Here is a 27,182-nt window from a genome sequence, read left to right as displayed (position 1 = left end):
CCAGTTTCACAAGCCAATCACATCTTTCCAACAAGGGAAAACAAAGAAAGCCCCATGACCTCCAGAACTACCACGTGTGCCCTCAGCCACAGTTCTGCAGAAGCCCAGAGACAGAGCTTGCCTGAGCCAAGCAGCCACATGCTCTCCTACAGGCATCAGCCCTTTGGGCCTCAACATCACAGGTCAAAGGCCAAGTTCTGCTGTCGCTGCCTGTAGGAAATCCCGAGCTCCTGGCAGCACTCCAGCACTCAGCATCCTCAGCCAGCAACAGGAAGCGCTGGCTGCTCTGAATCTTCCACCTCAGCCTTGCTCTAAAGACACCACCACACACAACTGGCACTTACGGGCTCACGATATCCAGGCTCTGGTGTGAGCACTGATGGAGTCTGCCGCTCCTCCACGTCAATTTGCTCCTCTTGGGCTTCTTCTCCAGGAGCAGCGGGAGCCAGGGGAGAGACGGCTATTGGTTCTGTCAGCTGTGGCAAGAGAGAAGCATAAAGGACAGGCTGTCACCTCTCACTCAAAACCTCATTTCTTTTCAGATCTACCACCTAATGTTTTTAGGAGAAATCAGACCATTTTGTAGCCACACAGGGATTCTAAGTTCCACCGACCAAATTAATTTGGGCCAACTCAACAGAATTCTAGATGGATATGAAGTTGATATTTCTCCCTGGCTGCTATCAGCAAGCAATGTTGTCTCTGTATAATGCAGCTTTTAGTTCTTGAAAGCTCAGATTTGGAAGAGTAGCAAAGAGACAGCGATCCATTGCTATTGCTTCTGCAGACGTGGAAAACTCAAACTGGATCACAATCTCATTCAAGGCGTCAAAAGGGCAGGAAACAATGTGCAGAAGCATCTTTGCCTGCTGGAACAGGAGAAAACAAACGGGGCTTCCTCTTCTGGCAAACCAACTGTTGCACATTGAGCCATTTCTCAGGGATGAGTCGTTTGTCGCTTGCAGAGAAAACATGGGACGCTCAATATGAGAATTAGCAAGCTTCCTTTATTGAAGAGAGCATCAGATATTTAAACAGCAAGTAATAACCTCATGAATATTCTGTAATTTACACTGTCCATTGGCCACACCACTACATTAGTTCTTCTCCATTCTTTAAATGTTACATCTCACTTTTCTCATGTCTCTTTAACTATTTATTATCATACTACAGCTGGGCGCAAGGACACACTATCTTGCAGGTGTAGGACTTGGAATTGGCCACGGCCTGGTACTTCTGGTACTTTTCCAATTCTTAGCTACTCTCCCAACAACCAACTAGCCAGAAAACACATGATGGAAGTATCACCTATGCTGGTGTCTAAAGCACCCTGATTTACTGAGGGTATTTGGTAGGAAAACAGCGACTGTGCTGAGCACTGTTGTGTAGGGATGGATGAAAATGTGCCTGAAGGTCCCTCATGAACCTCGCATTGTCCAGACTAAAGGTCCCTCAGCGCCTCCTCACTGGCCTTGTGCTGCACTCCCTTGCCCAGCTCCCGTGTCCTTCTCTGCACGCACTGCAGCCCCTCAGGGACTTTCTGCTTCCCAGGGCCCACAAGTGCACACAGCACTCCAGCTGTGGCCGCAGCTCTGCCCAGCACAGGGCCACGCTCACTGCCCTGCTCCTGCTGCCCCACTGCTGCTGACACAGCCCACCATGCCCTTGGCCTTCTTGGACACCTGGTCCCAAGCTGGCTCTAGTTCAGCTGATCTTCTACGGCACCCCTGCGGCCTTTTAACCCATGCAGTTTCCCAGCCACAGCATGGCCCGTTTGAGTTCAAATACAGCATCCACCATTTTTACATGTACCTCTTCTGAGCAACACAAGGCAGCAGTCAAGCACTCGCGGCTTCACCCCCACTCCAGGCTCCAAGGCTCTTTCCAATGCAACAGACTTCATCACTAAATGCATCAACAGAAACTTGCCCCTTCTGCTTTTGGCCTCACAAGAAGGCTTCCCAAATGCGTGCATACATTCTTTGGCCACACAGGAAAAGAATGGCCCCCACAGCTCCATGCACATAACATCCATCTCCTTGCAGCGTATCAAAAGACAAAAGACACCTGGCCCAAAAGAAATTGTTGAACTGAAGAATAACTCAACAAAACTGCAGACCAATTTCACAAGCCAAACACACCTTTCCAACAAGGGAAAACAAAGAAACAAAGGCCCGTGCCATCCAGCACTACCACGTGTGCCCTCGGTCACAGCGCTGCAGAAGCCCAGAGACAGAGCTTCCCTGAGCCAAGCAGCCACATGCTCTCCTACAGGCATCAGCCCTTTGGGCCTCAACATCACAGGTCAAAGGCCAAGTTCTGCTGTCGCTGCCTGTAGGAAATCCCGAGCTCCTGGCAGCACTCCAGCACTCAGCATCCTCAGCCAGCAACAGGAAGCGCTGGCTGCTCAGAAACTTGCACCTCTACCTTGCTCTAATGACAGCACCACACACAACTGGCACTTACGGGCTCACGATATCCAGGCTCTGGTGTGAGCACTGATGGAGTCTGCCGCTCCTCCACATCAATTTGCTCCTCTTGGGCTTCTTCTCCAGGAGCAGCGGGAGCCAGGGGAGAGATGGCTATTGGTTCTGTCAGCTGTGGCAAGAGAGGAGCATAAAGGACAGGCTGTCACCTCTCACTCAAAACCTCATTTCTTTTCAGATCTACCACCTAATGTTTTTAGGAGAAATCAGACCATTTTGTAGCCACACAGGGATTCTAAGTTCCACCGACCAAATTAATATGGGCCAACTCAACAGAATTCTAGATGGATATGAAGTTGATATTTCTCCCTGGCTGCTATCAGCAAGCAATGTTGTCTCTGTATAATGCAGCTTTTAGTTCCTGAAAGCTCAGATTTGGAAGAGTAGCAAAGAGACAGCGATCCATTGCTATTGCTTCTGCAGACGTGGAAAACTCAAACTGGATCACAATCTCATTCAAGGCATCAAAAGGGCAGGAAACAATGTGCAGAAGCATCTTTGCCTGCTGGAACAGGAGAAAACAAACAGGGCTTCCTCTTCTGGCAAACCAACTGTTGCACATTGAGCCATTTCTCAGGGATGAGTCTTTTGTCGCTTGCAGAGAAAACTTGGGACACTCAATATTAGAATTTGCAAGCTTTCTTTATTGAACGGAGCATCAGATATTCATACAGCAAGTAATAAGCTCATCAATATTCTGTAATTTACACTGTCCATTGGCCACACCACTACATCAATTCTTCTCCATTCTTTACATGTTACATCTCTCTTTTCTCATGTCTCTTTAACTATTTGTTATCATACTACAGCTGGGCGCAAGGACACACTATCTTGCAGGTGTAGGACTTGGAATTGGCCATGGCCTGGTACTTTTCCAATTCTTAGCTACACTCCCAACAACCAACTAGCCAGAAAACACATGATGGAAGTATCACCTCTTCCGGTGTCTAAAGCACTTGGATTTAGTGAAGGCGTGTTTGACAGGAAAACAGCGACTCTGCTGAGCACTGTTGTGTGGGGATTGATGGAATCTGCCTGAAGGTCCCTCACGAACCTCGCATTGTCCAGACTAAAGGTCCCTCAGCGCCTCCTCACTGGCCTTGTGCTGCACTCCCTTGTCCAGCTCCCCTGTCGTCCTCTGCACGCACTGCAGCCCCTCAGGGCCTTTTTGCTTCCCAGGGCCCACAAGTGCACACAGCACTCCAGCTGTGGCTGCAGCGCTGCCCACACTCACTTACCCACTCCTGCTGCCCCACTGCTGCTGACACAGCCCACCATGCCCTTGGCCTTCTTGGATACCTGGACCTGAGCTGGCTCTTGTTCAGCTGATCTTCTATGGCACCCCTGGGGCCTTTTACCCATGCAGTTTCCCAGCCACAGCATGGCCCGTTTGAGTTCAAATACAGCATCCACCATTTCTACATGTACCTTATCTGATCAACACAAGGCAGCAGTCAAGGACTCACGGCTTCACCCCCACTCCAGGCTCCAAGTCTCTTGCCAAAGCAGCAGACTTCATCACTAAATGCATCAACAGAAACTTGCCCCTTCTGCTTTTGGCCTCACAAGAAGGCTTCCCAACTGCATGCATTTCCTTTCTTTGGCCACACAGGACAAGAATAGTTCCCCACAGCTTCATGGACAACATAATGTGAGTCTGTCCAAATTTTCCCTCATCTGCCTCACAATTGTCATTGGGAGACCACTGAAGAGAAGACCCTCCCCCCCCGCCCCTTCAATAATCTCTGGTTCTGAAGGAGAAAGTCACACACCAAATGCTTGGAGACCTGAAAGCTCAGCGTTAAGCTCTTCGTTTTACCAGGTGTAGTTTGCTGTCTGCTAAGAAGGGGGAACTGTGCCCCGTTTGGAATAACAGCTTTGGAAGCTGTCCCATCTCTTAGCCTGGTTGGACTTCTCCTGAGTCTCAGGTGGTCTCCCACAGAAGACCCTCACCTGTTTTACAACCACCATGACAGACAGACTGAGATGTAAGGACCCTCTCCATCAAGGACTGGGACTGAAACCCCCAGCCTGAGGGAGGTGTGTGGGGGGAGGCAAGCTGACCAAAGCGAGATGTTTGCCTGCAGGTGTGACCACTGGACCAAGAAAACAATGGCTCTCAATGGCTCTCATTTACTGCTGAGAAATAGACTACCTCTTACATCTATTCCCTATTGTATCTCTTCTCCTCCCCACCACCACCCCAAAATTTTCAATAATAAAAACCTCTGAGTTAGCTACAGATTTTGAGATCTCCCGAGTGTATCAGGCAGATCCTCGACCGGACTGGACCAAAAGACTTTGTTCTATGTCGGTAGTTATATCTCCCCCTTTCTCTGTCTTCACTCTCTTTCTCTGTCTTCACTCTCTTTCTCTACCTTTTTCTCTCCCTTAATCCCTCAATCGCGTTTTGCAGTGGTCATTCAATAAAGGTGCATTTGTTTTGATAATTATTGCAAACCCCCTTGTACCATGTTAGTTCTTTTGCACCCTGAGATTACCTCCTACGAACCATCACAACATCCATTCACTAGGATGGATTGTGACACATAACCATCTTCTGTAGCTTAGCAAAAGACTAAAGACACCTGGCCCAAAAGACTTTGTAGAATTAAAGAATTCCTCAAGAAAACGGTAGACCAATTTCACAAGCAAAACACACCTTTCCATCAAGGGAAAACAAAGAAACAAAGTCCCGTAACATATAGCACTACCACGTGAGCCATCGGCCACAGCGCTGCAGAAGCCCAGAGACAGAGCTTCCCCGAGCCAAGCAGCCAGATGCTCTCCCAAAGGCACCAGCCGTTTGGGCCTCAACATCACAGGTCAAAGGCCAAGTTCTGCTGTCGCTGCCTGCAGAAAATCCCGAGCTCCTGGCAGCACTCCAGCACTCAGCTCCCTCAGCCAGCAACAGGAAGCGCCGGCTGCTCAGAAACTGGCACCTCTGCCTTGCTCTAAAGACACCACCACACACCACTTGCACTTACAGGCTCACGATATCCAGGCTCTGGTGTGAGCACTGATGGAGTCTGGAACTCATACACCTCAATTTGCTCCTCTTGGGCTTCTTCTCCAGAAGCAGCAGGAGCCAGGGGAGAGACAGCTCTTGGTTCTGTCAGCTATGGCAAGAGAGATGCATGAGGGACAGGCTGTCACCTATCATTCATAATCTCATTTCTTTTCAGATCTACCACCTAATGTTTTTAGGAGAAATCAGACCATTTTGTAGCCACACAGGGATTCTAAGTTCCACCGACCAAAATACTATGGGCCAATTCAACAGAACTCTAGATGGATATGAAGTTGATATTTCCTTCTAGCTGCTATCAGCAAGCAATGTTGTCCCTGTAAAATGCAGCTTTAGTTCCTGAAAGCTCTGAATTGGAAAAGTAGGAAAGCAACAGCAATCCATTGCCTTTGCTGCTACAGACGTGGAAAAGTCCAACTGGATCATAATCTCATTCAAGGCTGCAAAAGAGCAGGAAACATTGTGCAGAAGCATCTTTGCTTGCTGGAAAAGGAGAAAACAAACGGGGCTTCCTCTCCTAGCAAACCAACTAGCCATCAAGCTACAAGATGGAATTGTCTCCCACTCCAGTGTCTAAAGCACTTGGATTCAGTGAGGATAGGTTTGGTAGGGAAACGGCCCGTGTGGTGAGTACTGTCGCGTGGGGATTGATGGTAGTCTGCCTGAAGGTCCCTCGTGAGCCTCCTTCATTGCCCAGACCAAAGCTCCCTCATCACCTCCTCACTGGGCTTGTCCTCTACACCCTTGCCCAGCTACCAGCATGGCCCGTTTGCGTTCAAATACAGCATCCACCATTTCTACATGTCCCTCTTCTGAGCAACACAAGGCAGCAGTCAAGGACTCGCGGCTTCACCCCCACTCCAGGCTCCAAGGCTCTTGCCAAAGCTGCAGACCTGGTCACTAAACACATCAACAGAAACTTGCCCCTTATGCTTTTTGCCTCACAAGAAGACTTCCCATCTCCGTGATTCCCTTCTTTGGCCACACGGCTCCCCTCAGGTTCATGGATAGCATAATAATTTCTTTAAAACTTATCAAAAGCCAAAAGTCACCTGGTCCATAAGACTTTGTAGAACTGAAATAAAACTCAAGAAAACTGCAGACCAGTCTCACAAGCCAATCACATCTTTCCAACAAGGGAAAACAAAGAAACAAAGGCCCGTGCCATCCAGCACTACCACGTATGCCCTCGGTCACAGCGCTGCAGAAGCCCAGAGACAGAGCTTCCCCGAGCCAAGCAGCCACATGCTCTCCCACAGGCACCAGCCCTTTGGGCCTCAACATCACAGGTCAAAGGCCAAGTTCTGCTGTCTCTGCCTGTAGGAAATCCCAAGCTCCTGGCAGCACTCTGGCACTCAGCATCCTCAGCCAGCAACAGGAAGCGCTGGCTGCTCTGAAACTTGCACCTCTACCTTGCTCTAAAGACACCACCACACACAACTGGCACTTACGGGCTCATGATATCCAGGCTCTGGTGTGAGCACTGATGGAGTCTGGCGCTCCTTCACCTCAATTTGCTCCTCTTGGGCTTCTTCTCCAGAAGCAGCGGGAGCCAGGGGAGAGATGGCTATTGGTTCTGTCAGCTGTGGCAAGAGAGAAGCATAAAGGACAGGCTGTCACCTATCACTCAAAACCTCATTTCTTTTCACATTTACCACCAGATCTTCTAAGGAGGAATGAGAAACTTTGATTGCAATGGGTTTCTGAATCTATAGGAATAGAATTCTCAGTCACTCTGACTAAATTGAAATGGGCTAATGCTAATCTATAGGGAATTGGTCTTAGTTCAGTATTCCCCTCTAGCTGCTTGCAGGAGAAGACTTTCTCACTGCCAAACTGAGTTTATAGTTCTTCAGGGCTCTGAGATGAAAATTTAAAAAAATCCACTTATGCTTTTTTTGGTTTTGTCGAAGGCATGAAAATTATTTCCTTTCAGCCTCCCTAGCTGGCCCTCTACCCTCTACTGTTCTGGCCAAGCTGACAGCTGGTTCTACAATTCCTTAACACAAGAAATGAACATGAAATCTCCCTTTCTCACTCACCTCATGATCAGTACCTCTGAATACATGCCTGAGGTGACCTGTAGTGGGCAAGGGAAAATGAACAAAGGCTGTGAGAAAACTGCTTGGGCTGCTGAATCCCACAGAACAAGTCAACCCAAACAGATGATTTTCCATTTCACAAAATCCCTCCAGGAAACACATTTCATTCACACGGCCAGCAAGAGATCAGGACAATATTCTTGCTTGTGCCTACACTTTGGCTGTTTTGCCAGTAAATGAATACAAACATGACCAAGAAAATGCAAATTCATCTGTAACACTCAATGCTCCTGTTTTACCAAACACATCAAGCAGCTTTTTTTATCCTCTCCCTCAGGTACTTTTTTAAAAAAAATCATTTGCATACCCTAATTCTCATTTACTTGCTGGAAACAAGTTGCCCAGGAAATCTTCCCCAAAATCCTCCTGAGATGTGGCAGTTCTATTGTGAAACAGCACAGCAGCAGCTCCAGGGTTCTGGAGCAGACATTTACTGTTTTGGAGTTTGCACTTCCTTGCAAAGGGAATCAATATTTTAGCACTCAGTAAAAGATCAAGTTAGACAGTGAAATCCCTTCATGACAAAATTTAGAAAGAAAGAAGCTTTCCCTGAATTCTGGGAACAACTCAGAGTTTTTAGAAGGCCCTCCAAGAAAGTCTGCCAGTCTACATTTCCAAAGCTGTCTTGCTTGTCCTTCCAGGTTCCCTTGCAAATGCTGCCCCTGTGGGTACAGAAACCCCCTTTTTAGCTGAATGACTTGACAGGAGCATTACACAACCAATGGCCTCCTAATGTTCTTTTCATTCTAATTCAATGGAGTCTTTAAGAAAGAGCAGGAAGGCATACAAAAGTTATCGGTTAGGTTACAGCCAGGGAAAACCTCTACTTACGTGCCAGCTGAGTCAGGTAATATGCAGAATAAAAAATGGCAAAAGCAGCAAAAACTGCAGCAGTGAGTTCCTCCCGCATTGTGGCACTGCTCTACAAGTCTGCAGGCTGTGCTCACACAGTTGGAAAGACAAGGCTCTTGTCAGTGCACAGCTGTCCAATGACAAATGTCTTAACCAGAAGGATGCTCCTGCTCTCAGCAAAACCTACAGCTGCTCTGACACTCAGGCCTTCTGTGCACCAAGGCAACCTTCTGATGTCACTATGACAACGTGGAAACCATGCCCTGACATCACAAAGCAAACCTTCTATGTTGGTCTGTGAGTTTATGCCAAGCAATAACCAACCTTCCCTGCAGCAAACACAAAATAGCCTGCAAAAAGCAGCACAAATTCCCATCATGGGCCAAACCCTGTTGTTCAAGAGATCCAAGAGAAACTCCAAGAGTGCACAAAGCACCTACAGGATGGACCCCAATTGAGCACTCAGATGGGGCCCAAGCAAAGAAAACCAGACCAAGAAAATGGCCCACAGCATTGCACAGAACCAGGAGAGAAGCCACTGCTGGCATAACAGCTGAAATCATTCCTAAAAAATCTCCCCACATATTTGCACATTTATTGGACATGCCCAGGGCTCTGGTGCATGTACATCTCTGCCTTTATTCCCCTTTGGAAGCAGTAGAACTGGCAGCATCTGCCTGCATGCAGGAGCTGCTCCAGGCTGGGAACGCGACTGGTGGTGCTGATTTCCAGAGGCTTCTGTGTGCCAGGGGAAGCCAAGGCAGGAGCGGGTTGAACGGTGCTGCTGCTGCTGCTGCTCTGTGCCAGAGAGCCCCGGCTGGGCAGGCCACAGTGCCCACTGCGCTGCGGGCTCTTTCTCCTGCCAGAGCTGGGCACACCTGGAACAAGGCATGACAACTGGTGGGCAAGCCAAGGGCTTTCTGGGGCTGCTCTGCTCTGCACACACCCAGGACACCTTGGCTCCCAAAAAGGTCCACCAGAGGAAAACATAAGGTGAACATGTTTAATTTTGACCTTTCTTACCTGCTAACAGAAGTTGCCAAAATGAAAGTTTCCAAGCAGGGTCTGATCCCTGCTGCCAGCTCAGGGTTGGAAAGGAGGCATTACTGTATTTTAGTACTCCATGCATACGGAATCACTTCTCTTACATATGTACACCCTTCAATCTCACTTACTACTTTGTATCCATGGAATTAAGACATATTCAATACTTTGCGGAAACTCACAGGCTAAACATTACTCCAATTTTATCCGACATATTTCAATCACTCTCAGAATTTACTGACATCAGAGTAGGAGTGGGTCCCTGGTAGTCACTGTCACAGGCTCAGGAGGAGACCCATGCACAAAAGAACCTAAGACACAACCAGGCCTGCAAAGCAAATAATACACAGAACCACTGAATTTCTAGGTTGGAAGAGACCTTTAAGATCATCGAGTCCCACCCATGTTCTAACACCTCAACTAGATCATGTCACCAAGTGCCACATCCAGTCTTTTTTTAAACACATCGAGGGATGGTGACTGCACCACCTCCCTGGGTAGATCATTCCAGTGTTTGACCACTCTTTCTGTGAAAAACTTCCTCCCTAATTCTAGCCTGTATCTCCCTTGAGACAGCTTGAGACTGTGTCCTCTTGTTCTGTCTGTTGTTGCCCGGAGAAAGAGACCGACCCCCAGCTCATTACAGCCACCCTTCAGGAAGTTGAAGAGAGTGATAAGATCACCTCTGAGTCTCCTTTTCTCCAGGCTGAACAACGCCAGCTCCCTCAGTCATTTTTCATACAGCTTGTGCTCCCAGCCCCTCACCAGCCTCGTTGCTCTCTTTTGGACACGCTCAAGCATCTCAATATCCCTCATAAACTGAGGGGCCCAGAACTGGACACAATACTCCAGGTGAGGCCTCACCAGTGCTGAGTACAGGGGAAGAATGACTTCCCTGCTCCTGCTGGCCACACTGTTCCTGATACTGGCCAGGATGCCATTGGCCTTCTTGGCCACCTGGGCACACCGCTGGCTCATGTTCAGCCGACTGTCAACCAGCACCCCCAGGTCCCTTTCCACCTGAGCACTGTCCAGCCACACTGTCTCCAGCCTATAACGTTGCAGGGGGTTATTGTGGCCAAAGTGCAGGACTCAGCACTTGGACTTACTGAACTTCATCCCATTAGATTCTGCCCATAAATCCAACCATTCCAAGTCCCTCTGCAAAGCCCTCCGTCCCTCTAACAGATCAACACATGCTCCCAGTTTAGTGTCATCTGCAAATTTACTAATAAAGGACTCTAAACCCTCATCCATGTCATCAATAAAAATATTAAACAGAAGTGGCACTGACCCCTGAGGAAAACCACTGGTCACTGGCCGCCAGCTGGATGCAGCACCATTCACCACACTCTCTGGGCCTGGCCATGCAGTCAGTTCCTAACCCAGCACAGAGTGCTCCCGTCCAAGCCACAGGCTGCCAGCTGGTCTAGGAGTATGCTGGGGGGGACAGTGTCAAAGGCCTAGCTGAAATCCAAATAAACAACATCTACAGCCTTCCCTGCATCCACTAGGTGGGTTACCTGGTCATAAAAGTGACCAGGTTGGTTAAACATGAACTACCCCTCCTAAACCCATGCTGGCTGGGTCTGATACCCTGGCCATCCTGTAAATACTGTGTGATGGCACTTAATATATGTGGGATCTCAGCACCTCAGGACTGATGTGCCGAGTCACCGAGACCATCCTTGGGGGGCTCGGAGGTCCTGGAATGTTGCCAGAAGCGTCTGGTGGCTGGACTTTGATCCTGCATGGGAGATGACACCTGTATGAGGACGGGAGGATTTCACTGGGATAAATGGTGAAGGGATAAGTTAATTAGAGTGTGAAACACAGGGTTTAGGATTTCTATACAGGGGGGTCTAGAGAAGTAAGATGGAGGAATTGGGGCGTGTCCTGTCCTTCTTCTTCTTCTTCTTAGCCTCCATCTTCTGTGGTGGTGGTGGCACTTTGGGATTGGTCCTTACTAAAAGTGCACTGGTCAATAAGGGTGAAAGGTATTAGGGAAAATGGGTAAATATTGTATACGTAGTTTTGAGTATAAAGATAAGTGACCGCCCCGGGGGCTCTCAGTGTGCTCATGGCTGGCTTGCTGTGCAGACCTCTGTCGGGCCGAGAGAAAATCTTTTAGATAAAAAACTAATAAACACTGAAGACCGAGAAAACACCTGAAGCTGTTTTTCATCCTTTGGAGCGCGGGCTGCCCAAGACCACCCCGAGCCTTTCTAGGTCATTAAAAACAGCCGAGACAGAGACAAATATAAACTGTTCCATTATTTTGCCAGGTACTGAGGTCAGGCTGACCGGTCTATAATTACCAGGATCCTTCTTTGCACCCTTTTTGTGAATGGGTACCACATTGGCCAGCTTCCAGTCATCCAGAACCTCACCAGTGAGCCGGGACTGTTGGTAAACAATGGAGAGTGGCTTTGCAAGCTCATTTGCCAGCTCTTTCCTTACCCTGGGGTGGATCCCGTCTGGTCCCATAGGTTTATGAACATCCAAGCATTTCAGTAGTTCTTTGACTGCCTCCTCTTGGATAATGTGGGGACCATTCTGCTCCCTGACACCATCAACCAGCCCAGGTGGGCAGGTGTCTTGAGGGCAAGTCATCTTCCCACTAAAAACTGAGGCAAGGTAGGCGTTAAACGCTTCTGCCTTCTCCTCATCTACAGATACTAAGTTCCCTCCCTTTCCCAATAAAGAACAAAGGCTGGTCCCGCCCCTCCTTCTAGCATTAATGTATTTGTAAAAACATTTTTTATTATCCTTTACAGAAGTTGCCATTTTAAGTTCAAAATGAGCTTTGGCCTCCCTAATTTTTTTTTTCTGCATGCTCCAGCAGCCTTCTTGAATACTTCCTTAGAGGCCTGACCCTCCTTCCAATGCTGATACATCCTCTTTTTATTCCGAAGTTCCTCCAAAGCATCCTTGCCCAGCCAGGCTGGACATTTACCCCATTGACTGATCTTTCAGCACACAGGGACAGTCTGTTCCTGTGCCCTCAAGATCTCTATTTTGAGGCATGCCCACCTTTCCTGAACTCCTTTGTTTTTAAGGGCTGTTTCCCAAGGGACGCTCTGAATAAGTCTCCTAAATAGGCCAAAGTCTGCCTTCCGGAAGTCCAATGCAAGAGTCTTACTGGTGCTCTTCTTGACTTCACCAAATATTGAGAACTCTATTATTTCATGATCACTCTGCCCCAATGGACCTCCAACCACCGCATCTCCCACCAACCCATCTCTATTTGCAAACAGCAGATCTAACATAGTCCCTCCCCTGGTGGGTTCCCCCACCAGCTGCGACAAAAAGTTGTCCTCCATACATTCTAAGAATTTCCTGGACTGCCTCTTTACTGCTGTATTAAGTTCCCAGCAGATGTCTGGTAGGTTGAAGTCACCCACAAGAACAAGGGCTGATGATCTTGAAACATTACCTAGCTGCTTATAAAATAAGTCATCAACCTCTTCTTCCTGTTTGGGTGGACGACAGCAGACTCCCGGTAGGGTGTCAGCCTTGTTGGCCTTCCCCTTAATTCTTACCCATAGACATTCAACTCCATCTTCCTTAGTTTCAATTTCTACAGCATTGAAAGTCTGCCTAATATAAAGGGCCACCCCTCCTCCTCTTCTTCCTTTCCTGTCTCTTCTGAGGCACTTGTATCCATCCAGTGCAGTATTCCAGCTATGTGAGTCATCCCACCATGTTTCCGTGATGGTAACTACATCATAGCTCTGCAGTTGCACCATGGCCTCCAGCTCTTCTTGTTTGTTGCCCAAGCTGTGTGCATTGGTATACATGCACCTCATCTGGGCTACTGACTTCACCCCTAACTTAGCCTTGCAACCCTTGGGCCTGCTTCCAGACAGCTAAGCTGCTTCCCCTTCCTCCTTCAAACCTAGTTTAAAGCCCTCTCAATGAGGTCTGCCAGTTCATGAGCTAAAAATCTTTTGCCCTTAACAGAGAGATGTACCACATCTGGTTCCAGCAGAGCAGATGCTGTAAAAGTTTCCCCATGATCAAAGAATCCAAAATTTTGCCAATGACACCAACACTTAAGCCACTTGTTCATGATGTGGATTCTCCTGTTTCTTTCATCATTTTCCTCCACCACCTGAGGGACTGAGCAGAACACTACCTGTGCTCCTGCCCTATCAACTACCTGACCCAGTACCCTGAAGTCCTTTCTAATTGCCTTGACACTCCTCCTTTCAATCTCATCACTACCAGCCTAGAGTATCAGCAGTGGGTAATAATCAGAGGGCTGAATCAGCCCAGGAAGTCTCTCAGAGATATTTTGTACCCGGGCTCCAGGGAGGCAACAGATCTCCCTGTGGGATGGATCTGGCTGACATATGGGGCCCTCAGTTCCCTTCAGAAGGGAATCACTGACTACGATTACCCTTCTTTTCTTCTTGATCTTAGAGGCAGTGATCCATCTCACAGATGAATCATAATTGAGGGGTTCACTGGGCAGACAATTTTCTCCTAAATCATCTAGCTGCGTCTCTAGATCCAGAACCTCATACCTATTCTGAAGTGTGACATACCAACCCCTGGATTCCCAAAATCTGCTGAGCAGGAAGAGATGGATTGTGGTGCTCGGCACCAGGGGCAGGTAGGCAGTGCACTTCCAGGACATCCCTGGATCAAACGGTGTGCATCTCATCCTTCTCACCCCTCCACCCCAGAACCAGGCCCTGTATCTCCGGTTCAGGAGTGGAATTTTCCCAGTTACAGCATCGGCCCACACATGGCCGGTGTGTGAGATGAGGCCATGATGGCTCAGGATACCGACTCCCTGCCACCAAGGGATACATCATGCACTGTTCCCCTTTCAAAGCTTGACTGCCCACCGATTGATCAATACATTGTTTCTCTTTCAAGGGTCTCCTGGCCTGACTATATCATGCTTGTATCCCCAGTCTTCTGTTCTGGTTTTGCACCTTTAAGACTTGTTCCAAGAGTGAAGGGGGGGAGAGAAGAAGCACAGAGGAAACTGCACTCATTCCTCCACATTCCTGCTCCTGCACTCTGACGTCTGCACATGGACAGACAGCAGGACAGAGTTCTCCTTCGCTTTTAGTTAGTTTTAGCTAGCTGAGGCAAAGAAGTTCCCTGGACCGTGGGTTTTTTTTCCATTTTCTTTGAACCTGTTTAGACCTTCTCCAGTCTGAACACCAGAAGAGCACTGGCAGCTCACACCTGTGACCCACCAAGCCGGGCCTGGTCCGCAGCATTTCCAGCACCCCTGGGACTGACAGGAGACTGAGTGAGCTGAGCCACAGCCCACGGAGGAGACTTTCTGAGTTTGGCTTTTTTTTGGAGCCACAATAGGTTTTCTTGTTTAATATTGTTTGGCTTTTATTGTTTAATAAAGAGTTTTTTCCACGCTTCTCCAAGGATGTGTTTTCTCCCAAACTGGTTGGGAAAGGGGCTGATTGAATGTGCTTTCTACAGGAACCCCTTCGGGGGTTCTCTCCCAAATTTGCCCTCAATCAGGACAAAGGGTCAAGTTCCCACCCATTAAACAAGATACTTTTCTTCATTGCCTTGTCAAGTTGCTCAAACATCAAATATGGCAGGGCCTTGGAAAAAGTTGTTTGAGAATTATTCCCATTAAAATTCTCCTTTACTGATCAAGAGCATCCTAAAAATACTTTCTTCCCTTGAATGCATTCCAGCTACCATCTTGGAAGGACCATTCTCTTTATTCTCAGGGTTAAGATAGCAACTTGCACACATTAGGCACTGCATTGGGGGAATACAGAGTTCAGCACTACCTATTAAAGCTCAAGGAATTCACAAGACTAAGCCCCATTTGTTACACTTTAACATTTTCCCAACATCTCTTCTTCCTACTCTCAAAATCAAACACAAGCATTTTGCCAAGAAGTCCTGCAAGTGCTTTTGCTGAGTGAAGACACATTGCATCCTTCCTTCAGAAACTAATAAAAAACCCCACAAATTGCCTACTGCAACCATTCTGCTCCCTTCCTAATCAGTTCACTACTCAAGCAAAATCCTCAGGCACATCTCTGATTCCCTCTCTCCCAGCAGCTCAGAGCAGCATTGCACAGCACTTGCTGTGTGTCAGAGAACACAAAGCAGGCTGGCCTGGTGGGCCTGAATATTTCTGCCAAACACTCTGCATCTCACACCTTTGTGCTGGCTCAGTGCAGAACTGCAGGATTGCAGGCGCTTCCTCCCAGAGCTGCGTGAGGCGCTGGCTCCTGCAGATGGGCCCTGCCAAGCTGTCCCTGCCTCACGCTGGCCTCGCTTGCCCTGGCACAAGAGCCGGGCCTGAAGGAGGCTGCCCTGTGCTCCAGCCTGCCGAGAAGCCCAGCTTCCTGCCCCAGTGCCTAGAGTGCTGCACACACTGCTGACCTTTGCCAGGAGTTGCAGGGCAGCTGGCAGAAGAGGAGGAATCCTCAGGCAGCCCAGTGGCCCTCGGCTGCCCTTGGCCTTTCTCTGCTCCTGGGCACACTGCAGACGGCCAATGCCTCCAGGCTGGGCTGTGCCCAGCACGGCTGCGCTTCCCCTCGGCAGCAGCCAGCTGCCACCTGGGCTCTGAGAGCAGAGGATTCGCCTGTTGCCAGGAACAGGCACCCAGGGCCCGGCTGCTGCCTCTTGCAGCTCCAAGGGCCTCTTTCCAGCCTGCCTCTGCGGGGCTCAGCCTGCTCCAGCTTCTGCCGGGGCTCTGCTGGGGCTCCACCCTGGCCAAGGCCGGGCCCGCTCTCACCTCCCAGGTGCTGACAGCTCTGCACCACAGGAGACCTTCCCGAGCACCCTCTCTGATCTTTCTGCTTTCTCACTTGAGCAAGGCTCTCCTCCACCCAAAGACATTGCATTTAGGGATACAAATCCAAGTGGCAGGAACCCACATGTTCTTGAGTCACAGCTCAATGCCTGAATCCACGCAGGGTGTTTGGGCTGCCCCATTCTTCCTTTGCTTTTTCCTTCAAATGCCATTGCCCTTTCTGCCTCAACTAGAAATATCACAGCTAGGCAAAAACCTGTCACTGGGTCCTATTCCAAAGGCAGTGTGCTCTGGGGGGGATGAATGAAAAAGATCCTTCCCCACTTTCAAGGCACAACAAAGAAAGCAATAAATTTTACTTTGCACATTTCAGAGACAGGTGGTAACTCAGAGCGAAATGCTGAGCTTATTCGCAGGGTGAGAAATAATGGAATCTTCCAGATGAGTTGAAGTTCCTGACAATTTATTGATTTACAGTCCTACTCTATAATCCTACTCTAAGCTAGTTATGGAGTAAATGGTCCTGATGTCATTATCACAGTGTTAACATCTCCTTCCTCCTCTTCACTGAAATGATGAGTGGCACCAGGAATGAAGCAAGCTTGGCTGATAATACAAATGGATGCTGCTCACAAATAAAACCCAAAACAATAACAAACAGTGAAGCATGACTTTCCAAGATCAAGTGCTTCACAGGCTCTATCAGGATTCCTCTAGTTCCTAGAAAGATGTAGAATAAGGATCTGCACCTCCATCTTCATCTGCAGGACTTTGCCATCACAGGTAAACGTGGTCCAGAAACCCACTCATCCATTTGTTCTGGTTGCTTCATCTTGCTGGGATTTTTGCCCTGCCAGTGCTCTAGAAATTGTGCTTACTGTCCCTGGGGTTTCTTCCTCTCAGGAAACTCAGGGCGACCAAAACTATACAAGGCAACAGAAACAGTCAGAAAACAGAGTACCTCTCTGTGGGAATTGTCAAAACACAGGGTTTTGGGAAAGCTGCAGAAGGCAGGCCTCAGAGACAGCCGATCTTTGATTAGAGCTGAGCTGTAGCCATCATTTTTGTCAGCAGAAAAGTTATATAAGAAGTGGAAAAGAAAGGACAAATAGAACAATGGTGCGTGTATTAGTGCTTGTCTAGAATAAGTCTGTAAGCTTCAGAAAAGTATATCTAGCAAGATATGAGGAACTTGTAAGCTTAATAGCAGAGTTCTGTGCATTGTGTTTTGAGGGTTACAAGCAGGTATTGTATTCAGAATAAGAAAGCATTGCTTTAACAAAAGAGACATGTGCTTATAGTCGTTAGATAGAACTACTGTCAATATGCTTTTGCTTTGTGTGACCGGTCAAAAACTTTTAAAGTAAGTTATAACATTAAGTTCTTTGTCTGTTGCTGGGGATAAGAGCTACTAGCATCTTCCCACTGTCATAACCATGGAATGAGACTGATGCTGGAAAACAAACGGCTCGAGGCGCATTCTGCAGCAGTCCCATCCCGTTCATAGACCCCCCAACAATAGTATTTAGATGTTAAATTACATCTTTGATAAATGACTACCTGTTATTTCATACATTTTGATCTATTTTGATTTCATATCGATTTATATCTTTTCATTTCATATAGATTTGATAAATTCCTCCAGCTTGGGAGAGTGAAGATGTACAGCAGTTCAAAACCTTCTGCCCACACAGCAGTCAGCCCCGAGTGTGTGCATGCACACCCACCCACTGTGCTTGCTCTTCTCAGCATCTTGGGGCTGCTGTTTGCACAGAATTGGGATGAATTTACCTCAACAGAGCCATGAGTTGGGTATCCAGCCTGTTATGAACACTCATGCAGCAAGGCACAACACAGAGCTCTCAAATCACAATACTACGTCTTCTTTCATTCCTGTTGGGCACTGAGGAACTCTTAAAAGCACCAAAGAGACAGAAAAGAGGTGGAAAACATTGGAGTCATGCTACTGCTGGTAACCACGTGGAGGAAAATCTGTTTGGTTTCTTAAGGTATATGCTTTCTGAAAACTAGGCAGAAAAAACCTACTGCTCAGCACCAGTACCTCAGTTGTGAATGGTTTTCATGATTTGGCAAAACTGGGGTGTTAACAATGGACTCCGTCCTTGGTTCAAATCACCTGCCCTCACCTGCAGACAAAAGCACCACCACCAGAAGCAGAAGCTACATCAGTCAATTTTCTCAAAAAGCTGTGTTAAATCTGGGAGAGGAAAAGAAGACACATCAGACACTGTGGATTAATGACAAGACTCTGAGGAACAGTTCCAAAGCAAAGGGCAGCAGCTTCTCTCTGGGCCACTCCTTGTGATCCAAGGCAGCCGGGCTGCCCTGGCTGCCCAGGACCCTGCGCCCCGCGGGCTCTGCAGAGCTGCACAGCGGGGAGGCAGCTTCGGGCACCTCAGCCCTGGGCAGGAGTGGCTGCTTGCTCTGCAGGGCTGCCTATGGGCAAAAGCAGAGTGCTGGCCTTCTGCTCTTGGCCCTAGCCTGGCCTTACAGGGCTAATCCTGTTCCCTGTCTCAAATGTGCTAAAGACAGACTTGTTTGTTTCCAGCTCTGCACAGCATTGATTTACACCACAAAGTACTGAAGGACTAAGGCCTGAACAACAGACTCTGACTGATGCCTCAACGATAGGGCCTGAGCTAAAGCTGCCCTTTAGATGACCTTTCCAACCAAAAGTTCCATGTATCTGCTCCTTAACCAAGTATTACTATCAAAAGGATTGTTGCATCCATTCACTGGTGAAACACGTCTTCACCTTTCTGCATGAGGAAAATGGACAAGGCCACACCTGGCCTTGGTTCCTCCTTGAGCCCTGGGCACACTCAGGGAAAAAACCAAGAGCAGAATGAAACCAGCTGTCCCCCCAGCAGAAGCTCTGGCACATTGCTCGTCCAGCACTGTCAGAGCCGGGCTACTCTCACAGCGCACTTGGGAGCCTTGTGGCCGGCAAAGGGGAGGCACCGCAGAATTTCCCGGTTCCCGGCCGTGGCTCTGCAGGGCTTTGCTGGGACAGCTTCCCCCAGCTGATGTGCAGCACTGGAGGAAGGGGAAAGCATTGTGGTACCTGGTGATGCATCTTCCTTAATAACCAGAGGCAACCTTTTGTAATAATGCTGAGATGCATTGCTTAGCTTATCCTTTCCTGACTCTTTTTCACACTTTTGCATTACAGTAAATGACACTGTTCCTTCAGATGGTGTCTGTGTCTGACCCTCCCCACCATCTAAACAAACACACAGCCAGTTTAGCATGAGACCTGCCTCTCTCCCAGCCCATCTCTTGGCAAACACCCCTGGTGGCCATCTCCACAAATTAAATTCCCACTTTGCAACTTCCTTTTCTGCAGGCAGGTGAGAAAAGGAGCCACTCCCAGTTCTGGACACCTCCGGAAACCAGCTGCTTTCAGCATTCACAACCCTGAAATATCAACCTCCTTCCTTAACCTGCCTACAAGGAGCCCCCACCAAGAGGCCTTTTGTCCAACAATACCCACAGAAGAGCTCGAGGAGGGAGCAGATTGAAATACAACTGCTTCAGAGTTTAAACCTGCCTTTATCAAATGAGCACACACCAACCTGTCCCAAAGGGAAAGAAGGCAGGAAAGAAAAGCTCCTCTCCCACAACAGCAAGCTCTGTACTTCCTTCTGTTCAAGCTGGAGAATGGAGGCCATGGGCTACACCTCACTCTGGGAAGGAGCCCTGGGAATTGGCCCAATCTGGGAGAGCAGCAAAAGGAATTGCCCAAAAAGTAGGAAAAGATTCTCTGGAAGCAAAAGAAAAGCAAAAAAAAAAAAAAAAAAAAAGAATACTTGAAGCATTTCAAAAAGTTCCCAGACTGAAATTTCTTTGCCAATAAGACAACCTCAAAGTGTCTGTGGTGTGTCAGTGTCAGGAAGCTCGGGAATGAACTGCAAGGCTTGGATAAACATCATTGGTTTCCATCCCTCAGACCACAAGCAGCTCCCAACAAGACTTCAAGACTAAAGGACAAAGCTTCCCCCTTCACCTCTCCACAGCAGCTCTAGGGAGTCTCTCTCCACTGCAAGATCTCCTTTGTCAGTCTGCAGTGACAAGAGTTAGCTGCAGGAGACATTTGCATGGGAACTCTCTCCAGATGGGCAGAAGAAGTGGTGATTCCTGAGAAAAGAAAAAGGCAACGCTGTTTGGGAAGACACCAGTGTGAGTTTCCCATAATTCTAGGCCAAAAATCTCTTGAATAAAGCAACATCCCTCAATGGGGCAGCACTTCAGCTTTGATATGAATGCTGAAAAACTTCCTGCCCGTTTCTGCTGCTGTAGCTGACTCCAAATCACAAGAAATGTGCCAACTCTGCTAAAGAGATGCAGACATGGTGAGATAAAAAGACCTAGTTGGCTGAAAAGGAGACCAAATGAATGTTTTCCAACCTCCCCCCTTTTTATCCTTTCCCCAGCCAAGACAGAGCAATGTCCTTCCTCTCAGTCACTGATGGTGACCCAGGCATGGCATGCAGCGTGGGGACAGAGCCTGTCACTGCTCCCAGTGCCCTTGCCAAGGGGTTCCACTGCCCTGCTCTGCCATATCAGGCCCTGCCCTTCCCTTCCCTGTGGAGGCCAGTCAGCCGTGGGAGCCGCCCTGCCCGCACTGTGCCCGCAGCCCCGGCTCTGCCGCGCTCATCCCCGCCAAGTCCGGCCCGCGCTGGGGCCACGCTGCTGCTGCCCACTGGGCTCAGCGTCAGCACCTTCCCTGCCAAGCCGAGGCACCTGGTGAACAGCCCCTGTGTCCGCTCCGTGCGCTGGGACAGCTGGGCCCAGGGGCTGCTCATTGACCTCTCCCTCTTCCAGCGGGCGCTGCTCAGCCTGCGTGATGCCTGCCGGGTGGCTCTGTACCCCTTCCAAGCCACGCAGTTCTGCAGCTTCGTGCTCCAGCTCCACCGCTACAGCTTCCACAGGGTGCCGGGCTGGGTTGGCTCAGCTGGGCTGGGCAATGCCGGGGCCTGGCCCCACTACAGCATGGCTGCGACTGCCCCAACCTCCTTATCCACACCAAGCGCTGGAGCGCGGCCAACAGGCAGCAGCAGGGCAAGAAGGTCACAGCCGCTTCCAGCAGCTCCACAATGAGCAGGCAGTGCCCTCTTCCCCACCAGGCAGCCACCCAGAGCCGGAGAGACAGGCTGGGAGCTGCGGGTGGCGTGGGCTGTGGCCGTGGGCGCTGCCCAGCGGGGCAGGAGCGGGCCCTGCCCGTGCTGGGGCTGCTCAGCGCAGCTCCCCTGGCTGGCACAGGGGCTGTCCTTGGGCAAGGCAGCTGTGCCAGCAGGGCCTGGGAGCTGTGCCAGCTCTGCCGGGCTGCCGGGGCTGCGGGACGGTCCCGCTGCGACTGCGCTCACCACAGCCTGGCCCGCTCGGTTGCAGCTGGTCCAGCCGTGCGCCGTGGCTGGCACTGCTCCTTGCCCTGCCCTGGGATGCTTGGGGAGCTCTCCGTGAGTGTGTGTGAGCCTAGGGCTTGGTCCTGGTCACGCCCAGCTGGAGGGAGCCTCCTGTCCCTCTGGGGCACTGGGGAAAAGACCTGCCAGTTGGCTTTCTGGCAGCTGCCTCCTGCCAAGAAACAGCAGCAGCACAGTTTTCCCAGACAGTTGAACAAATAGGGGAGAGCTAAATGGACAAGGCATTGCTAGTTGAATAGCCCCAGAATATATGGGGGTCTTTGTGTTTTGCTTTCTCGCCCTGTTTGGGATGTTGGGAGCTTTTGTTTTCCCTGACAGAAGTACAGTTGCTCAGTACCGCTTCACCTGAGGATTTAGAGCTGCCTCTGGGCTAAGTGCAGGTGCTCAAGACTCTGAGGTTTTCCTACCTTCTCCCAAGAAAGTGTTTGCCACATCTGGACTTCTTGGGGTTTCATTGGAGGAGCCAGGCACAAGCAAATTTCATCTCAACTGTGAGCTCTTCATTCTGCTTGGTCCCATGGAGCTTAAATGCCAACCTGAGCTAATCCTTTCTCTGGCTCACATAGACCATCACAGCCCTTCCATGGCCTCTCCAGAGAGAAGCAGCTGCACATCTTCAGAGCAGCAGTTGCCAGCCCGCAGCCCATCAGGTAGGGAAAGAGCTTCTACCCTTGCTTTCCAAGCAGGTCCTAGTAAATGACCCTTTCAAGTGTTTTCCTGCAGTGCTCTATCATGGGTACATCTCAAGTGAGAATCAGGTAGAAAGTGTCAAGGCGCCTAGGAAGAGGGTCGTTGAAAACAGAAAGATTCTCTTCCTGCTTTTCCTGTCCTTGCCACAGATTTGGAGGGAGTTCTGGGCATTTTCCACACAGCCTCTCTGTAGGGGGACAAGGGCAAGGGGAAAGATATTGCCTAACAAGTAGTCAGTGTTAGTTGGACTCCCCTCTTTTTCTGAATTAAACCAAACTAGTACCCTGATAGGATATTGCAGATATTTAAGACTGTCTGCCCTGCAAATCAAGCTGTGTCATTGAAATGAGCTCTGTGTGCCCCAGAACAGCTGGAGCTGCAGAATACAGCCTCACCCTCAAGGATGGTTTTAGGAAAAACTCACAGTTTAATTTCAGCATGTGTGTCTGAAGATCTGGGCTCTTCCTGGCTGAATCCACTTGCTGTGTTCTTTTGTGATAAGAACCCAAAACTGCTGGGAAGATGCAAAAGACTGTGATTATAAGGGGTTTGTGTGTGTATTTGTATCCGATTTACAATCCGTGCTTTAATCTATGTACATGTCAATTTGGATAAATATTTTTAAGAGGAAGAACTCACTCCTCCAATCCCCTGGGAAGTCTGAATACATTTCTGGAATTGAGGTTGGTGTGTGCTTCCTGTGATGTTTGATCCAAGGCACCACTAGAGCTCTGCGTCCCAAAGACACATTGTGGAGCCTGACCAATGTGTTTGGATTCTTGCAGCCACCCCAGAAACTTCATCCCCCAGCACTCCAGCTGCCAGTACAGGTTCTGAAGCATGGACAGCCACAGCTGGCTGTGGAATATTCCTGGGGAAGAGGAATTGCCACCACCGGATCTGGACATGGTGCTTGAGACACCGGAGGAGATGTTTTCTCCCTCTGCTCAGGTAACAGCATTCAACAGGGAAGAAAGGGGCTGGACTGGGAGCTTCTGAATGTTGTTGCATGGCTGAGGAGCAAAGGCTTCTTGAGTTCAGCTGTGAATGGACAAGGAAGGCTTTGTCTGGTAAAATAAGACTTCCTAAAGAAGAGGGAATGAAAATGTCATCCATGAGTAAGGATGAAAAGGCGTGAGCCTGTGTTGGCCAAGTTTGGATGCTCCTTTTCCTGGGAAGAACCCCTCATGCAGGAGCATTTGTGGTGTGGAAGTGGAAGCTCTGCAGGTTCTAAGAGGCTTTGTTTGATGGGAAAGAAGAGAAGAGTGTTTGGGGAAGTGGCACGGAAGGCCAAGTGTCCCAGGCAGGGAGGGGCATGCCAGAGGTGCCTCTGTTGCAGCAGCAGATGTGGGCTGTGCCTCTTTTGGGTGGGAAGGCCAAGGCAAAGCAAGGGCTGGGCTGCAGCTGCTGCTGCTGTGTGAGCCCTGCCGTGCGTGTGGGCGCTCCCAGAGCCGTGGCTGGGGCTGGGCGGCAGCTGCAGCTTTCTTGTCCTCTCAGTAAGCTGTTGCCTGCAGTCCAGTTTCCATCTGGGAAATCCTCAGCTGGGCAAACTGGCCAATCTTGCTGTCCATGTTGCAGAGCTCAGTCCCCTTGCTCTTGGGCATCTCTGTGGGAAGAGATGTGTGTTTCCATGCTGTCCCTGCCAAGCTGCAGCCTGGATGAGACTGCTGTGCTCAGGGCTGTGGAGGAAGGGGCACATCCCTGTGCCAGGAGCTGGCAGGACTCCTCCTTAGCAGCCATTCCACGTTTTCAGTATCACACCCATGTTCAACACTGCCAGCTTTGACAGCTTTTGGACTGTGTTTGAGAAGTCAAATCTTTTTGACTATTGAAGGCCTTTCCGGCCCAGAGTTCTTGTTAGGAACAAGAGACTATGAACTGTGAGCCATGGAGTTGTTGGACCAGGTGTTTTGTGTCAGTGGTGAGAAGGGTTTCTTCCTTTCTGTTTCTCTTTCAAGGCCAATAATACTGTTGCCTCTGAGTCTTCAGGAGGGGAGCCTGTGGGCAGAGCTGCAGCAGAGGGAGCTTTGCCTGGCACCAAGAGCTGCAGGAACAATTCCCAGGAGCCCGAGGAGCTTGGTAAGGAAAGAGCCCCCACTGGTTTAGAGAGGGGTGAGCCTGCCTCTGGCAAGAAGGGAGATGAGAAGAGTTGAGTTCCTGTCTGCAGGCTTGGTGCTTTCTGTTGCCTTGAGTTCAAATCCTGCACAGGCACAACCTGCCTGAGCCCTGCCCTCCACGCTTCTCCAGAGGCTCTGACACTGAGTCCTCTGCTGGGGCAAGAGAGCAGGGAATAAACCTGACCTTGTGGCAGTTGTGTCACCAAGCTGGGTGTCCCAGTTTTGTGCTGATGTCCATGGATAAATTTGCTGCAGAATGTCAGTGCTCTGGAGGCAATCCTGAGTGACTCTTGAAGCAAGAGAGGAAAAGCCCAGCAAAAGGTCAGTGTAGAAGTCTGAGCTTTTTGTCTCCAAGCATTAAATCCATGTAGTGCCACTGTGCTGATAGGTATAGTGAGATACATTAAAAATACAAGCAGCAGAAGCTCTGAGGCCAAGGAAATCATTAGTCACAAATCCACTAGCTCAAGAAAAAAAAGAAATTTCCCCTTTAAACTAAAGGAGAGAGAGAGCACTTTGGGTCTGCATTCTTGAGCAAAACTGGTGCAGCCTGCAGGCCTGGTAGGGAGCTCTTTCCCTCCCAGATGTGAAAAACAGAATTCACTGCTTAGAATTTTTAAAAGTTTAATACTAATAGGATAAAAAAAGACAATATTTGCAGCACTGGGGTGCTCCTGGCCAACAGCCAAAGAGCACCCGCTGTACAGAGACAGTGTTATCTTTATAGGGTTACATTGCTGAGATGCCAGCATATTCATGCGTTTCAGGCTGTATTGAAACATTCTTGGGAACTTTCTGATGTTTTGGGAACTCATTTGTTTGACTTCTTCACACTCACTCAGGCTTACTGCATGACGTCCTGTGCATCAGATCAATATATTTTATTTCTTCTTGTGTCTCCTTCCTGCTGTTTCACATCCTCTGATAAGGGTTTAGTATGTCCTCCTTAAATTTAACATGGTATTCTCTAATTGTCCTCTGGTGCTCTGGTTGGTGTCAGGGTTATTTTATCACTTGAACAGGTTGGTCAGTGGATGGCCTTACACTGTTTTCAGTTACACACAAGCCTTTTTTTCCCCCTTATGATTTGCTAGGGTCTGTAACACAATACACTCATCACACAATTGTTTCCATAAGTGATACATAGATATTATATTCATTACACTACTGTTTCTATGAGCAGCACAGTGCACACTTAAGCTGATAGATTCTATTAGTTTTACAAGCAGCTAAAAATGTTTTAACTGATGCTATTTTTAAATACTCATAATCACTAACAACATGCATAACCTAATACATAAATGCCAAAGCCAATATTACCTGGTCATTTGTCACAGAGCTGTTCATCCCAGAGCTGGTGGTTGTTTTGGAGGAGCTGTGGCTCACTGCAGAGGGCAGGTTGTAGATGGCAGGGAACGGTGCTAGTTCATAACTCAGCTCCAGCACCTTCAGCTTCAGCCATTTCAGTGAGGACTGAGGTCTCTCTATCAGCACAGAGAAAGAACCAGGCTGGGCTTCCTTGTGGCAGCTGGCACTGTCTGTGTTTCAAGCTCTCATGGGGGCCCTTTGCACTGAGAGGGCTTTGAGTTTATTGGGATACTTCAAAACTTCAAAAGTTTTGAACACGTGGAAGGAGTCTGGCTCTTTGAAGAGCAGGCTTCAAATTATCAAGCGTGAGTCTGCCTTTCCAGCCATCTTTTACAGTCTTTCAAAGAAGAAAGTTACTTCCAAACAGGACAGATGCACAGAGGCCAATATTGACCCAGTGTTACCTTTGCGTCCCAGATTTCCAGCTGATCTGCCTTGCCAGGAGGGCTGTCCTGCGTGGGAAGAAGGATCAGAGGGAGAACCTGTGACCATCAGGCAGGTGGAATCCTTAAGTGTACACATAGATTTATAGATTTCTACAATTCTATTTCTAAATCCATGTAGTACAGATTTATAGAGGTGTGTTTGTATGTGCATATATATACATCTATACAGGTAATTGATCTATATTGTTATAGATGGGACAGAATTAGTTACATTTCTAGACTTTGAGATTTACATTTATATATTTATAGAGTTACATTTAGATGCTTGCATGTATATGCTTACATTTGGGCGCTTAGATATAGATTTAGAAATGTGCATAGGTTTTTAGTTAAAGGTATGTGGAAGTTTAGATGCATAGATTGACCCGTGTAGGCCTAGGCTGCATTTTTAGCTCTTTTCCCCCTCAGCTGCCTTTTTCACCTCTTGCTTTTTACAGAATCACAGTATGACCGAATTTCTAGGTTGGAAGAGACCTTTAAGATCATCGAGTCCAACCCATGTTCTAACACCTCAACTACATCATGGCACGAAGTGCCACATCCAGTCGTTTTTTAAACACACTTTTTCTCCCACGGTACCCCCTGTGTCCCCTGTCCCTGTGCTGGGTCCGAGCTGGCGGCCGGGCCGGGCGGAGCAGCGCTTCCAGCCCCGGCTGTCCCTGGAGCGGTGGGAGCTGCCGCTGGCCCCAGGCACTGTCCCCTGAGGAGCTGCTGAAGGACGGTGAGACAGAGGGGGCTGAGGGGGCTGAGGGGGCGGTGGCGCCGAAGGGACGCTGACCCTGAGCTGCTGCTGGGGCTGAGGGCTGTGGGGCAGCCGAGGCCCATGGTGGCACTGAGGTGACAGG

General features: G+C 49.0%; 1 protein-coding gene and 1 pseudogene across 1 annotated transcript in view; one reads left to right on the top strand and one right to left on the bottom strand.

Annotated features, from left to right (window-relative positions):
• Positions 1-13,321, bottom strand: part of LOC131571253 (serine/threonine-protein kinase PAK 3-like) — a 76,712-nt gene extending 63,391 nt beyond the window's left edge. Inside the window, 4 exon segments of the mRNA XM_058823897.1 lie at positions 345-476; positions 7,557-7,594; positions 8,448-8,678; positions 12,949-13,321. Coding sequence (XP_058679880.1) covers positions 345-476; positions 7,557-7,594; positions 8,448-8,678; positions 12,949-13,321 — 774 coding nt within the window.
• A 6,641-nt stretch (positions 13,322-19,962) lies between these two features.
• The window catches only part of LOC131571252 (serine/threonine-protein kinase PAK 3-like), a 79,214-nt pseudogene continuing 71,994 nt past the window's right edge, over positions 19,963-27,182 (top strand).

Source organism: Ammospiza caudacuta, chromosome Z (genome assembly GCF_027887145.1).
Source record: "Ammospiza caudacuta isolate bAmmCau1 chromosome Z, bAmmCau1.pri, whole genome shotgun sequence".
NCBI classification, from domain to species: Eukaryota; Metazoa; Chordata; class Aves; order Passeriformes; family Passerellidae; genus Ammospiza; species Ammospiza caudacuta.
This window is presented reverse-complemented; position numbering and strand designations above follow the sequence as displayed.